Genomic DNA, 16,052 nt, shown 5'->3' on the forward strand with positions numbered 1-16,052 from the left:
TTTTTGAAGGCAGGGTCTCGCTATGTTGTCCAGGCTGGAGTGCAGTGGCTATTCACGGGCACAGTCATCAAGCACTACAGTACATGATCATATTAAGTATGGTACCACGCTGGAGAAGCTCTCAGATGTGTCGCAAAGGACTGCTCACTGCCAGGCTGTGCGAAAATACAGAAACTTGGAGACTCTAAATGTCCACTGGCCGGAGAATGGATAGACACGCTGTGGAATAATCACGAGGGAAAGCCACACAGCTGCGGATGTGAGCAGAGCCTTGTGTGCCAGTGTGAATGGTACTCACAAGCAGTGCTCAGCCTAAAAAGCAGGTCACCAGGTACGGTGGCTCATGCCTGTATCCCAGCACTTTGGGAGGCCGAGGCACGCAGATCGATGGAGCTCAGGAGTTCGAGACCAGCCTGGCCAACATGGTAAAACCCTGTCTCTACTAAAAATATGAAAATTATCCAGGTGTGGTGGTTGGTGCCTGTAATCCCAGCTACTCGGGAGTCTGAGGCAGGAGAATTGCTTGAGCCCGGGAGGGGGAGGTTGCAGTGAGCTGAGATCGTTCCATTGTACTCCACCTTGGGTGACAAGAAACTCCATCTCAAAAAAAAAAAGTAGGGTACAAGAAACCAAGCAAGAAAGCACATGATCCTGCTGACAGGCCGTGTAGACTGCCACACAACCCCGCACGTTTTGGAGCAGTGACCCCACGCGCAGTAAAGGTGTGCCTGCCCTGCTCTGGCTTCATTTGGGTGGCGTGGTGGGCACCTGGTCATCAACTGGTCATTCTTAGGTGTCTTTCTGTATCTGAAACCCTTTATGATACAACCTTTATGAGGTGCCTGAACAAGGGAGGTGTCCTGTGCCACATATTGGTGCCGACCAGCGTGCGGCCCGGGGAACGTGTTCTGAATGCAGTAAGAAGCAACCCTTCTTGGAAGGACGGCGACCCCCTACCGGCTCCTCTTGACAGCTGAGTGGACTCCTGGGCTCCAGAAACGTGATTGCAGCAGATGGACCAAAGGTCTTTCCCCTGCCCTCCCTCTCAGGGCCCCAAGGACCCTCCCTGGTTGTGCAGCTGCCCACTATGGAACCCTCAGCCAGTCTAGATGGTGACACAAGGACCCCACTCAACAGAGGGGCCCACTAGTGCCTTCTTCTGACGGGCACAGGGTGCTCTGGGGCTAGCCGGGGAGGCTGTTGTGGGAAGGCTGGGCGTGGGAGAACACTGGAAAAATACACAGGATTCTGCAAGTATGAAATAAAAATGTAAAAGCTGGGGGAGCAAAACCACCCACAGGGCAGCGTTCCAGCGGCCTCCGAGTCGGCCTCTGCAGTGGGCAGTACATACCTCCTGGACACCCACACTATGCTCAGCCAGGGGGCCGGCAGCTCCAAGGTTTCTCATGGGTGGAACACTGACTTGACCAGAGTAAGCAAGAAGCAAGAGACTTGCTCTGCAGTTCTGGGGGTTGTTCTTCCTTCCTAAAATAATAGCGGTGATTCTCAACCTCAGAGAAAACCGTCAGAGGCCTCAGGAGAGGATGAAGACGATCTTATGCTGGGGTGGGTAAAGGCTGGCAGATGGAGAAATTCCATCCAGGTCCCTGGGCTACCCTCTTCTGAGCCACAAAGGCTGGTCTTGAAGGGCCAGGGCTGCCCGTCTGTTTCAAACAATCGAGACTCTGATGAGTGAGGCTGTTAGGCTGATGGATGCCTGCCTGAGTCAGCCGTGGGGCCTCATCCCACAGAGGCGGGTGGCAGGGGATTGCGGCGAGGGCGGGCAGAAAGTTCCCAGAACTTCCTTCCGCAGGGGCTTTCTGAGAACAAGGGTCTCTGCTTAATACTGGGGTAGAGTCCCGAAGTGACAGCAGAAAAATAATCAGTCAGCAGTTCTGCTTCCAGCAGGCAGGGCTGGATGGGGGGGTCCTGGAGGAAGATATTTGCATTACTGCTTGGGTGATGTTTGGGAACTCTTTTTATTTCTTTTTTTACCTTTTTTTTTTTTTCCTGGAGAACACAGTCTTGCTATACTGCCCAGGCAGGTCTCGAACTCCCGGCCTCAAGCGCTCCTCCTGCGCTCCTCCTGCCTCTGCCTCCCTCAGAGCTAGGATTACAGGTGTGAGCCACCGTGCCCAGAGATACTTGGGAACTCCCTAAGAATGCTGACTGCAGGGTCTCCAGCCTCCATGCCTTTCCCCAGGCACTCAGGACCTGGCTGTTACCAAGCCATCAGCCCTCTTTCCTGAGCTTGAATCCCAGTGTGCAGGATCCCTCGATCCTATGAGATGAGACTGCAGAGGGTATGGCAGCAGGCCCCAAGGGAAAAGGCAACGTGCCTTCTGTGAGGCATTTCCCACAGTGTGGCAGCTAACACAGGCACAAGGCACACGAATCATGTGGTCAGAACACAACTGCCGCAATTCCCCTTCCATATTTCTTATTCTGGCAAGAAGGAACTTCTAGGTGGGCACTACTATAGCACAGATTTTTTTTTCTTTTTTAAGCAGGTTCTTGCTCTGTTGCCCAGGCTGGAGGGCGATGGCACGATCACAGCTCACTGCAGCCTTGAACTCCTGGACTTAAGTGATCCTCCCACCTCAGCCTCCCAAGTAGCTGGGGCTACAGGTGTGCACCACTATGACTGGCTAATTTAATTTTTGTACAGATGGGGTTTCATCATATTGCCCAATTGAGCTTGAACAACTGGGCTAATGCAATCCTCCTGCCTCAGCCTCCCAAAGTGTTGGGATCACAGGCAAGAATCACCACGTCCAGCCTGAACAGCTCTTTCACAAGAAAGGACACCTCAGGCTCAGGGGTGGGGTATCCAGGAAGATTTTATTCCATTGTTTTGTTGCTGTTGTATTTGTTATTCCACTTACTGTGTGGGTTTTTTGTTTGTTTTGTTTTGTTTTTGAGACGGAGTGCAGTGGTGCTGTCTCGGCTCACTACAACCTTCACCTCCAGGGTTCTAGCGATTCCCCTGCCTCGGCCTCCCGAGTAGCTGGGATTACAGATATGCACACTACCACGCCCGGCGAATTTTGTTTTGTTTTTGTTTTTTTGAGATGAAGTCTCGCTCCGTTGCCAGGCTGGAGTGCACTGGCGCGATCTCGGCTCACTGCAACCTCTGCCTCCTGGGTTCACGCAATTCTTCTGCCTCAGCCTCCTGAGTAGCTGGGACTACAGCCACACGCCATCATGCCCAGCTAACTTTTGTATTTTTAGTAGAGAGGGGTTTTCACCATATTGGCCAGGCTGGTCTCAAACTCCTGACCTTGTGATCCACCTGACTCGGCCTCCCAAAGTGCTGCGATTACAGGCATGAGCCATTGTGTCCGGCCTATTCCAGTTACTGTTATTGAGCAAGGAAAACACCACTATCCCCTTTAAAATAAATTTTAAAAGTGATAAAATAAAAGTAATTTAAGAGGAAAGAGGCCGAATCAACCAATGGGTTCAAGCTAAAGGACAGGCGATGAACCCTGGCTGTCGGTTCAGGGCATTACCGCTAGCCAGCTGCATGCTGTGGTCTGCGAGTCATGAGAGTGTCACGTCTGAACGCCGGGACAGGGGATGCAGGCTTAGAAGGCAGGTACAGAGAGGTGGCGAACGCACAAGAGACAGCAGGCTCAGAGACAGAAGGGGCCGTCCACAGGAAGAATGGGGAGGAGCTGCAGGGCCGACTGTGGCAATCAGAGAGAAGTCACTGCAGCGCCTGGGCACCGAGGCCAGGGAAGGAGCTGCACAACGAGTAGCCAGGCCCAGCCATGGCGAAAGCCCTAAGAATCTTGGCAAACAGGGCTGGGGGAATGGTTTAGCTTGGGGAAGCATTCAAGCCAGGGAACCACCAACTCTGAGCAGACTGGCCCAGCCGGGCAGCAGCAGGTACACTTCAGCCTGGCCTCAGTCAAGGGGGGAAGCAGACGTCTGGGCTCGGCTTCCTCGGGACCCTGCTCAGGCAGGCTCCGGGTCAGAAACTGCCTGTGACACAGTCAGGCCCCTCTGACCTGGCCAAGTTCAGGTGACTGTCAGCTGCAGCCCTGGAGGTGGACACACACCCTAAACCACAAGAAACATTCTCCGAGCTGCTGATTTTTTCAGAGCAGTTGGACCTGTTCCCAACTGAGTTCTCCGAGGCCTTGCCAGCCACCTGCCCCCCTGGTGTTCTGTCACAGCCTGGTCAGATGCCTGGCTGGCGGACCAGGGCTGCTGCTGAGCCACCACCACGGGGACACTGCAGGGGCCCCGTGGAGGACAGCCCCCCACTCTGAGAAGGAGCCCCCCAGCTCAGCCTCTGCAGGGAGCGTCTCTGGCGACCTCATCAGCAGGCTAGTGCCCAGCGGAACATGGCCCATCACACATGCCCGGGCACAACCCAGCCTCAGGAGCTGCCATCCGACAGGAGGAGAGCACCTCACACAAACACCAGCGTGTGGTGTGTGGGTGGGGGACTCCAAGGCCAGATTCTCCAAGGGCTGAGAACTCAGTTCCCACATGCAGCCCCAGAAGATGCCAAGGATAAGGGGAGATAGAAACGCATTCATTATAGGGCAGACAGGAAGTGGGGAGAGAGTGGGGTTGGGAGGTAGAAGAGGCCAGTGACATGGACAGGAGGCAGGAGAGCACAGGGCCCCACACAGGATGGGCGGGAGGGATTGACTGTGTGAGTTTCCTATGCAGGGGAAGAGTAGCATTTAAAGCTGGGACCAAGGCAGGGGCTCCGGAAGCTCCCAAAAGTCAGCTGAGAGCTTGAACTGTACCCCAGGCCAGGTGGGGACATGCTTCTCCTCTTCCTCTAGGGCGTGCTCACATAAACCTGACACACAGCCATCCGCTGTAGGGTGGGGGTCACAGTGGCCCATCCGTCCTTCCATGTGATATTTACCGGCTTCCTGGGGCAGGCTAGCCATTAAACCGAACACTAGGGATGCAGCAATGAGCAGAAATGCCTGGCTCTGACGGCAATGGGCTCATAATCCAGTGGCAAAGGCAATGGAATAACCACTCCCATCAGCCTGAAACTACGTGGGGATCTGTCCACTCGGGCCAGGGCAGAGAATACGCCCGTTTCCGGCCCAGGGAGGGGAGTGGGCCCACTCACCCCATGCCCTCGCTGGCCTGAGGCCGTCTGGATCCTGGGTATCTGCCACGACCACCGCCCCTACAGACACGCGGCCTGACCCCTGCTGGGTGCTTTGTCCCCTTACCCACGTGTGGAACTGCGGCCCGCCAGGCGGGAGCCCTCTCTCCCAGGCGGTCAGTGGGCCGCTGCTGAGTCAGGTCCAATGGAGGAAACGGTCGGTCTATTTTCCTGCTGTGGTGAGGAAGTCTCCCCATGACCCCGCTCTCAGGGCCTGGTCAGCAGGTTTTTCTAGGAGTGCAGAGGAAAAGGAAGACAGGGCCGTCCTCCCAGAGCCTGAGTTCAGGGAGCCCTGGGTACTGCTTAACAGGAAATGAGCAGAAATGCACCAAGCTGCAGCGCTCAGAAAAAGTGCTTGCCAAATCCAGCCCTGCAAAAGGCGAGAGACAGAGAAAGACAGAGACAGGCAGGCAGACAGACAGACAGGAAGAAGGCGTGGAGAAGAGAGAGAGAGAGAGGAAGAAGGGGTGAGAAGGCAAAAGAAGGGAGAGACAGAGAGAAAGACAAGGAAAGAGTGAGAACAGAGAGAGAGAGGAAGAAGAGGGGGGAGAGAGAGAGAGAGAGGAAGAAGAGGACAGGAGAGAAGGGAGAGAGAGAAACCCGCTGTAGCCCTGGCCACCACATTCTTCCATACGCTCTCCGCTCTCCGGGGACAGCTTTGAAAAAGAACCAGAAGAGACCGCCCCTGACACTTCAGCTCACACATTAAAAAGCCATTAGAGTTGGAGAGCTCAAGTCCAGCTGAGATGCCTCCAGAGCCTCTTGAGCTTCCTGACACCCACCCCACCCCCACCCCGGGGCAATGCTTCCCCATCCAACCCTCCTGGAGCTTAGAGACCTCAGGGGCTTGGAAAGGAGAAACATGGAGGCCACTCTGAGCTCCTCCTTTAAGCTATGCCCATGGCAGCGGCGAAACCTGCAGCTGCCTCCGAAATCCTACTGCGGACGTTGGCAGCACACTCCAACACGACATTTCCCCAGATCAGATCAGTTACAAAACACTGGCGACAATCACAGAGGCGGAAAAGGGCCAAGGCAGCAGTGAAGGCTTGGCTGTACCCTAGGCCCCTGGATCAAAGTCCACTGGACCAGAGACACGGGCAGGTCTGAGCAGGACGGGCCCCAATCCGCAGATTTCTCCTCTGAGAAAAAAATGCAACACACAGAGACACCTGAGGGGCCCAACAGCCAGCTTAGACCTCAGGTGGACTGCGCACATGACAGCGGCCACCCCTGGGCAGCCGGGGCGGAGTGAGCAGTATCACGTTCTCTGTGTGCTTGATAGGTCTGGGGTCTCAAAATGTGACAGGCCCCAATGTCTTCAGCTGAGCGGGATAAGGTGAGACACCTCATCTTGCACTCGCAGGTTGTTATTAGGGGCACCCGGAATGTAATTATGCACTGCAGGGCTAGGTTTTAACACACACCCAGATCAGCAGGGTGATCGGCACCCACAGAGCCCCAACGGGTCTTTGGTGAACACGGGATTCTGAGTCAGAGATGAACTTTTGGCCGAACTTTCAGACCTTGACTTGATTTCCAGGGCCTGATGTACAGCAGTCACGGGTGCAAACACCGGAGTTTGTTAGACGGGAAAACGCAGGATGCTGCTTGATTACAAAGTGCCCAGTGACCACCAACAGCCAACCCTGCAGGCCAGGCGAGCCAGGTTTCACAGACAGGCCTGAGGAGCAGCAGGGTGTAAGGAGCCTCCAGCTTCCTTCGGGGAAGGGCAGTCTCAAACCTCTGTGTCTACACAGCCCAGCCAGCACACAGCTCAGGCCTCCACACAGCTGCTGGTTCCACCCATCTGCAAGCCAGAAACACAGCGGAGTGGGGAGAGTGAGCCCTGCCCGTCCTGGGGGGAGCCCAAGGTCCACACCGCCGGCTCCAATGCCTCAAGGCACACACCAGCACATGCCGCATGTTCCAGACTCAGTCACCAGAGTTTCCTGCAAGGGTGGACTTAACCCCATTCCCATCATACATGGACATCACAAAGCAAAGCCCGTTCCTACATCTGTTGCCAGCACCTCCCCGAGGGAGACGGGGCTTCCGGAGGTCAGCCTGCAGCTGCTGGACTCACCGGCCTTGTCTCGGGCACAGCCTCCGAATCACCAACACCGCCCCTTACCAGCCCACACAAAAGGGCCTCGGAATCACCTGTCACTCCCAGCACAAGGGTATATGTTTTTATCTGTGCCAAGGTTAAAGGGTTATGAACCCCATATTTTTGTATCTTAAGATCATTCCCAGGGGCTCACGCCTGTAATCCCAACACTTTGGGAGGCTGAGGCAGGAGGATCACAAGGTCAGGAGTTCAACACTAGCCTGGCCAACATGATGAAACCCCGTCTCCACTAAAAATACAAAAATTGGCCAGCTGTGGTGGCGCACACCTATAATTCCAGCTACTCAGGAGGCTGAGGCAGGAGAACTGCTTGGACCCAGGAGGCGGAGGTTGCAGCGACCTGAGATCGGCCCACTGCACTCCAGCCTGGGACAGAGCAAGACTCCGTCACACACACACAAAAAAAGATCATTCCATGTTTATGGCTTAACAAGTCAAGCACTTTGGTAGGAAAACCAAGAGTGGCCCCACAAAGTGAGGTTTTAAAAAAGAGGTCAGGGTTGGGCGTGGTGGCTCACGCCCATAATCCCAGCACAATGGGAGGCCAAGGAGGGCGGATCACCTGAGGAGTTCAAGACCAGCCTGGCCAACAAGGCAAAACCCCGTCTCTACTAAAAATACAAAAATTAGGCAGGCACCTGTAATCCCAGCTACTCAGGAGGCTGGGGCAGAAGAATCGCTTGAACTGGGCGGCAGAGGTTGCAGTAAGCCAAGATCGTGCCACTGCACGCCACCTTGGGAGTGGAGACAGAACAAGACTGCATCTCAAATACATAAAATGTTTAAAAAATCATAATAACCCAGGCATGGTGGCTCACACCTGTAATCCCAGCACTTTGAGAGGTTGAGGCAGGAGGATCACCACCTGAGGTCAGGAGTTCGAGACCAACCTAGTCAACACGGTTATACCCCTTCTCTACTAAAGATACAAAAATCAGCCGGATGTGGTGTGACGCGCTTGTAATCCCAGCTACTTGGGAGGCTGAGGCAAAAGAATTGCTTGAACCCGGGAGGCAGAGGTTACAGTGAGCTGAGACTGTGCCACTGCACTCCAGCCTGGGCAACAGTGTGAGACTCCGTCTCAAAAAAAACAAAAAACAAAAAACAAAAAAAACCACAATAAATAAACTAAAAATAGGTCAGGGCCGGGCACGGTGGCTCACACCTGTAATCCCAGCACTTTGAGAGAATGAGGAGATAGGATCACTTGAGCCTAGGAGTTCAAGACCTGGAGTGGTGAGGTTTAAGGAGCCTCCAGCCTAGGCAACTTAGTGAGACTCTGTCTCTACAAAAAATTAAAAAAGAAATAAAAATAGGCCAAGCATAATGGCTTACGCCTGTAATCCCAGCACTTTGGGAGGCCAAGGCAGGTAGATCATGAGGTCAGGAGTTCGAGACCAGCCTGAACAACATGTGAAATCCGTCTCTACTAAAAATACAAAAATGAGTTGGGCGTGGTGGCATGTGCCTGTAATTCCAGCTACTCAGGAGGCTAAGGCAGGATAATTGCTTGAACCCAGGAGATGGAGGTTGCGGTGAGCCAAGATCGCGCCACTGTACTCCAGCCTGGGTGACAGAGCTAGGCTCTGTCTTAAAAATAAAATAAAATAAAAATAAAAATAGGTCAGAACAAGCAGTATCGTGGACATTCTGAAACACCAGCCATGTCCCAGACACTGCTTACTCTGACCTACAGCCCCCCAATAGGTGGGGCCCAGGATCCCCCAGCAGACAGTTCTCCCTCAACCCCCCAGCCTCTCTTTTTCTCCTAGGCACAAACCCAGGGCCTAAGGAGCATCAGACAGATTTCAAAGCTACGGGAGGTGACACTTGTGAATGTTCCTCCTAGCTCAGTCTGAAGCAATCTTTCCGTTCAAACGTTCAAACCCTCTCCCTCCTTTCACACACCAAAAAAAAAAAAAAAAAAAGCCAGCATTCCAGGCAGCTGCCAGCTCTATCCCTAGTTACACTCTCAATCTCACACAGCCCGGCCACAAGATTTATCAGGAAGCCAGTTAGCAGCTTAGGCCTGGAAATAACGTCACCCAAACCCCCAGCACACCAAGGGAACTTCTGAGAGCAGCTCTCACTAGTGGCGTTCTTTAACCCTCCTTAGTCCCCCAATTTTAGTTGCGAACGGATGCCAGGAGGCTCTTGAGGGAGTGGGTGTCACACAGGCAGAAAGAAGGGAACCAGGGAGATGGGACCACGATGGATGGCTATTTCTTTTACCGCTTTCTTCCAGAAGATTCAACTTTCCCCAGCTCAGGCCTTCAACCAGTCTATGGCCAGTTCATGATAAGAAGTAAAAACTCACAAACTGCCCACTCAAGCCCAAACCAATTTTGAACAAGTTCCCAAAAGGTTTCGCAGGCAGATGAACTAGCCTGGAATCCACTAAGGTTCTTACCATTACCAGCAATGAGATCAGAAACTCGGAACCAACAACACAGCCTCGCCTGCTAGAAAGTAAGTTTATCTTTCCCAGCACTCTCTCCCGGATCCTCCCGGCCTCTGTTTCTCAATTTAGAAAGGGCACTGTGAGAACCCTTGGAAGTCTAGAGCCTGGTTTAAAGCAGGGTTTCTTAAGCTCAACTCTACTAACATAGGGCTGGAGAATTCTTCCTTTGCAGCGGGGGGAAGTTGTCCTATGCATTGTAGGATGTTTGGCAAGCATCCCTGGCCCCATCCCCTCAATGCCATGAGCACTCTCTCCCAATCGCCAAGCGGAGGAGTGAGGAGGAATGAGGACGGGGTCTGCGCTGTCCCCGGCTGACAGCGCTGATGGGAGTGTGCACCTCCTTCAGGAGCCCCGATGCCTGTGTCTCTCAACTATCAGATCAAGTTCTGGCAAAGAACTGGAAACCTTTAAGCTGTGTATAGAACCATTGTGTGTAGCACTGGAAACTCTCCCTTTTCTAAGTCCCTGTAAATGGTGTTTTTTTTTTTTGGGAGACAGGGTCTGGCTCTGTCTCCCAGGCTGAAGTGCAGTGGTATAATCAGGCTCCCTGCAGACTTGACCTCCCCAGGCCCGAGCGATAAAGGTTCCTCAAGATCAGTTGGAAGGTTCACACTGAAGAACATTAGTGGATGGTGGCATTTGGGGCCAGGAGTGAAAGTGTTTCCTCTAAAATAGTTCCCTACACAGCGGGAGACATGGTTCTTCTGAGATTCATGTAATATGTTCTGTGTTTCTCTGTGAACCATTTTTCAGTCTTTGTTTCTGTCATCAAATATAAGGGAAATTCCATAGAGACTATATCAGACAAAACTGACACTGTTAATTAGGAGAAAATACAGGTGCTTACCTTTTCAAGGCTTATTAATACATATGGTTGCCACAATACATGTATGTGATAAGCAGTGTACATATACATACGAATTGTTTAAGCCAGGCATGCTGGCTCACGCCTGTAATCCCAACACTTTGGGAGGCTGAGGCGGGCGGATCACTAGGTCCAGGAGTTCAACACCAGCCTGACCAACATGGTGAAACCTCGTCTTTACTAAAAATACAAAAAAAAAATTAGCCAGGCGTGGTTACGGGCGCTTGTAGTCCCAGCTACTTGGGAGGCTGAGGCAGGAGAATGGCGTGAACCTAGGAGGCAGAGCTTGCAGTGGGCCGAGATCATGCCACTGCACTCTAGCCTGGGCTACAGAGCGAGATTCCGTCTCACAAAAAAACAAAAATTTAGCCGGGCATGGTGGCGTGTGCCTGTAATTCCAGCTATTCGGGAGGCTGAGGGAGGAGAATCGCTTGAACCTGGGAGGCAGAGGTTGGTTGCAGTGAGCCAAGATCGTGCCACTGCACTCCAGCCTGGGCGACAGAGCGAGACTCCATCTCAAAAAAAAAAAAAATATATATATATATATACACACACACACACACACGTTGTCACAATACATATATGATAAACGGTATACACATACACATAAAACGTTTATGATGGACCTAGCTCCCCGCTAAAAAAGAGGCCCAGACACTGAAAGATACGTGAGTGTTTCTAAAGACTTGGGGGTAGGCTTGACCTTGGGGTCTGGATGTTGAATTTTATGTAAATATCTACCTGTGGGCGGGGCGCCATGGCTTACGCCTGTAATCTCAGCACTTTGGGAGGCTGAGGCAGGTAGACCACCTGAGGTCAGGAGTTTGAGACCAGCCTGGCCAACATGGTGAAACCCCGTCTCTACTAAAAATAAAAAAAAATTAGCCGAGCATGGTGGTGGATGCCTGCAATCCCAGCTACTCGGGAGGCTGAGGCAGGAGAATTGCTTGAACAGGGGAGGCGGAGGTTGCAGTGGGCCAAGATCGTGCCATTGTACTCCAGCCTAGGCAACAAGAGAGAAACTCTGTCTCAAAAACAAAACAAAACAAAACAAAAAACAAAAAACAAACTACGCATGTGGCTATCTGTGTTTAACAAACTAGGAAAATCTTTATTTTATTTTTTACTTTATTTTTTTTTTTGGAGACGAAGTCTGGCTCTCATCCCCCAGGCTGGAGTGCCTCCCAAACTGCTGGGATTAAAAGCGTGAGCCACCGCACCCGGCCAAACTAGGAAAATCTTAAGAATGGCTCAGTGGGGATTTTTTTGTTCCTTTGTTTTGGTATAATTATCCTCATTTTTTTTCAAAATCTTAAAGCAGGGTTTCTCAAATTTGGTACTATTGACATTTGGGGCCAGGTAATTCTTGGGGGGCAGTGGGGAGCCCTGGGCACAGGAGGATGTTGAGCAGCATCCCTGACTTCTACCTACTAGTAGCCAGCAGCACCTCACCAAGCTGTGACAACCAAAAAGATCCCAGACATTGTCAATGTCCCCTGGAAGACAGAAGTGACCCTGTTTTATAGAAAGATAAACATCCCCAAATCCTTTTGTGTAAAAGGGGGAATGTTTTTACCCTTAGGCCGGATAAGCAAGACCAGCTGAGACCTACTGGTATAAAGCATACCGCCCGTTCACATGGTGAGAATGCAGTAAATGTTCACACCACTAGGTAAGGAGACATCCCGAGAGATGTCACTTTTCAACAGGCACAGGAGAGGGTGAAAGAGTTGTTATTATACTAAAAACAAAAAAAGAAACACAAATAGTTGGATATGTCCAGATAACAGCTGAGATGTCAGAGGGAACCATGGCAATGATCGCAGAAGAGCAAGGAACGCAGTCAGGGCGACTTCTAAGAGCATGACTCGAGACAGAATTGACCAGGAGGCCAAGACGACAGCCCTGACGGTGGGCTGTGGCCATCGTGCTTTGGGACTAGGCCTCAGGATGTGGAAACAGGCAATCCTAAGCCCAGCTAACACCACACTGTGCTTTCCAGGCTTCAAGGCGCCATTCACAGATCTGAATGCAGGTCATCCTGCTTCCCTCGAGAGAGACAAAGTCCTGGTGGCTGGCGTGAGAGGCCTGGCTCGTTCCTCCAAAGAGGGTGTCAGCTCAGGACAACATGGGCACAGACCCTGATCGCTGGGGGTGGAGGAGGGGGTGGCTTCCAGAAACCTGTCTATGGCACGGAACAAAGTGGCCCAGGAATTCCTCTGAGACCTCTGAGAACATCTTTCCTGCTAGGAAGCAGCGCTCTACGATGCTCTAATCCGCAGGTGAGGGTCTGACGCCTGCTGGGCAAGGTCTAACCCAGGGCCAGGCCATCTGATTTCAAACTGCTGGGGCAAGGGGGTGGGGCTATTCTCAGCGACAATCCTAAAATTCATCCGGATTAAATCTTTCTCCAGGGTTTAACCATCACCTGGGGTCTAGAGATAGACCCTAAGTATCTATATCCCTAGACAACCACTAGGGTTGTTACTTTATTTTTTGAGACAGGGTCTCACTTTGTTGTCCAGGCTGGAGTGCAGCAGCACGATCATAGTTCACTGTAGCCTTGCACTGCTGGGCTCCAGTGGTCCTCCCCCCTCAGCCTCCCAAGTAGCTGGGACTACAGGTGCACATCACCACACCTGGCTAACTTTTCGATATTTTGTAGGGATGAGATCTCCCTATATTGCCCAGGCTGGTCTTGAACTCCTGAACTCAAGGGAACCCCTGCCTCAGCCTCCAAAGTGCTGGGATTACAGGCATGAACCACAGCACCTGGCAGGGTCCTTACTTTTTTCTTTCCAGGGACAAAAGGTACCAGCTGGGTGTTACTGGGGACTTGTTTCTCTTTGCTCCCACTGGGCCTCTCCAAACTGTGGGCAGAGAACCCTGTTTGCCACCTCGGCCCAAGCATTTGCTAAGATCATTGCTCAGGCCGGGCGCAGTGGCTCCTGCCTGTAATCCCAGCACTTTGGAGGCTGAGGCGGGCAGATCACAAGGTCAAGAGATCAAGACCATCCTAGCTAATATGGTGAAACCCCGTCTCTACTAAAAATACAAAAAATTAGCCAGGTGTGGTAGCCGGCACCTGTAGTCCCAGCTACAAGGGAGGCTGAGGCAGGAGAATTGTGTGTACCCGGGAGACAGAGCTTCCAGTGAGCCAAGATTGCTCCACTGCACTCCAGCCTGAGCGACAGAGTGACTCCATCTCAAAAAAAAAAAAAAAAAAACACATCATTGCTCATTCCTCGGTGGACTCTATCCACACAAATTCCACACAACCTCACCCTGCAGTGCATGGACCAATAGGATTCAACAATCTGAGGCTTTTTTTTTTTTTTTTCCAAGACGGAGTCTCGCTCTGTCACCCAGACTGGAGTGCAGTGGCGCAATCTTGGCTCACTGCAACCTCTACCTCCTGGATTCAAGAGATTCTCCTGTCTCAGCCTCCTTAGTAGCCGGGGTTACAGGCAAAAATACAAAATTTTTGTACTGTTAGTAGAGATGGGGTTTTGCCATGTTGCCCAGGCTGCTCTCAAACTCCTGGCTTCAAGTGATTCTCCCACCTCGGCCTCCCAAAAGTGCTGGGATTACAGGTGTGAGCCACCGTGCCCAGACAAATTTGAGGCTTGCTAGATTTGAAGTTGCAAAGTGAAAATTTTAAGTGTGCCCAGTTTTACGGAGAGTGGATCCACAGCTTTCACCACATTCATGGGCAATGGGTCCTGGACTTTCCAAAAAACCCTTTATCTGTCCAAATCAAATGCACTTAGGCTGGGATGCAACATTCTACTTCCGGGAATTCATCCTATAAAACGAATCCCACTGGTGAGCAAAGATATTCACTGGCTATTCATTGTAGTAATGGTAGCAGAAAATTCCGGTAAACAGAAATATCTATCAACTGACAACTGGTTAAATAAATTATGGTACACCTAATGGAATGAAATACAATGTACCCATTAAAAAGATCCAAGTAGGCCAAGCACAGTCGCTCACACCTGTAATCCCAGCACGTTGGGAGGCCGAGGCAGGCGGATCACTTGAGGCCAGGAGTTCGAGACCAGCCTGGGCCAAATGGAGAAACCCTGTCTCTGCTAAAATTACAAAAAGTAGCCGGGTGCGGTGGCACATGCCTGTAGTTCCAGCTACCAGGGAGGCTGAGGCAGGAGAATTGCTTGAACCCAGGAGGTGGAGCTTGCAGTAAGCTGAGATTGCACCATTGCACTCCAGCTGGGCCGACAGAGAGTGACTCCGTCTCAAAAAAAAAAAAAAAAAAAATCCAACAAGTGTGGAGTATGGTCTAGTGCAGTAGTCCTGGGGGACAGGGAAGGAAGGGAGGAAGGAAAGAAGAGAAGGAAGGAAGGGAGAGAGACAGGGAGGGAGGAAAGGAGGAAGGAAGGAAGGAAAGTAGAGAGGGAAGGAGATTGATTCTATTCCTCAGGGGACACAGGGTGATGTCTCAAGATATTTTTGGTTGTCACGACTTGGGGGTGCTCCCGGCCTGGAGAGGGTGGAGGCCAGGGCGCTGCTCAGCACCCCGCAGTGTCCAGGATGGCCCCACCACGGAGAACAATCCGGCCCCAGATGTCAACAGTGCTGACGGAGGGGTAGAAATCTCGCTCCAGTGTGACCTCCAAGTAATGAAAACCACAGCACACAGGATTCTGTGGCAAATGCTATCAGTGTACGTGTTTTTAAAGGAAAGGCACACACGTATCTTACGAAAGGGACATACGGAGTCGATGACAGTCCCTGTCTCTGGGGAGAGAGACGGGGCTGGCTGCCCGAGGAGCAGAGAGGGGAAACTGACTTCTCCCTCTACCTTTTCAACTTTGTACCTTGCCCATCCGGAGGATTTTGAACAGAACTGCTCTAGAAGCAATTTTCCCTGGCTCTGGGTTATCTGGCAAGAATCCTGTGTCGACAGCCTCGGGACTCCTCTCTTCCCCTTCTCTCCCCGCACCCCGCCTTTGCAGGGGAGGGGAGGAGGGGTGAGGTCCGCGTCCCTGGGCAGCCCCTGGGTGCCTCTCCCCTCCTCCCAGGGGTTCTGTCCCCGCTTCTGGAGCCCGCATGGCGGGCAGGGCCTGAGCCACCTCATCGCCCCCGTCCGTGCCTTGCTCTTCCCACCCGGCGGGGGACACGCACCAACGTCCCTACCTCGGTCCCTCCGGCCCCCTCCCGAGCCAGGTCGGGCCTGGCCCCCTCATCCGGGCAGCCTGGGGCCCAGGACTCGGCCCCTGCCTGGGCCTGAGCTCACCTGGCTCGCCTTGTAGAACTGCTTCTTCAGCCCCGCCACCGACATGCTGCCGCCTGCCGCCGAGCCTCCCGCCCGGACCGCGCCAGCGACAGGCTCCCGGGCGCCGCCGACCCTCTGCGCGCCTCAGCAGCCCCCGTCGGCGCCGCCTCCGCCAGCCGCTTGCCAGCTCCGCGCCCGCCCCGGCGCCGCCTC

At 52.7% G+C, this 16,052-nt stretch overlaps 1 protein-coding gene across 2 annotated transcripts in view; it reads right to left on the reverse strand.

Annotated features, from left to right (window-relative positions):
• The window catches only part of SH3GL1 (SH3 domain containing GRB2 like 1, endophilin A2), a 39,931-nt gene extending 23,879 nt beyond the window's left edge, over window positions 1-16,052 (reverse strand). The window contains exon 1 of one of the 2 annotated variants that reach the window (XM_045380482.2): window positions 15,861-16,052. In XM_045380482.2, the coding sequence (XP_045236417.1) occupies window positions 15,861-15,905 (45 nt within the window). In that variant the 5' untranslated portion in view covers window positions 15,906-16,052. Of the gene's footprint in view, window positions 1-5,213; window positions 5,466-15,860 lie in introns of those variants that run through there. The other variant, XM_065536083.2, reaches the window with a different exon arrangement.

This window comes from Macaca fascicularis, chromosome 19 (assembly GCF_037993035.2).
Source record: "Macaca fascicularis isolate 582-1 chromosome 19, T2T-MFA8v1.1".
Classification (NCBI taxonomy): Eukaryota; Metazoa; Chordata; class Mammalia; order Primates; family Cercopithecidae; genus Macaca; species Macaca fascicularis.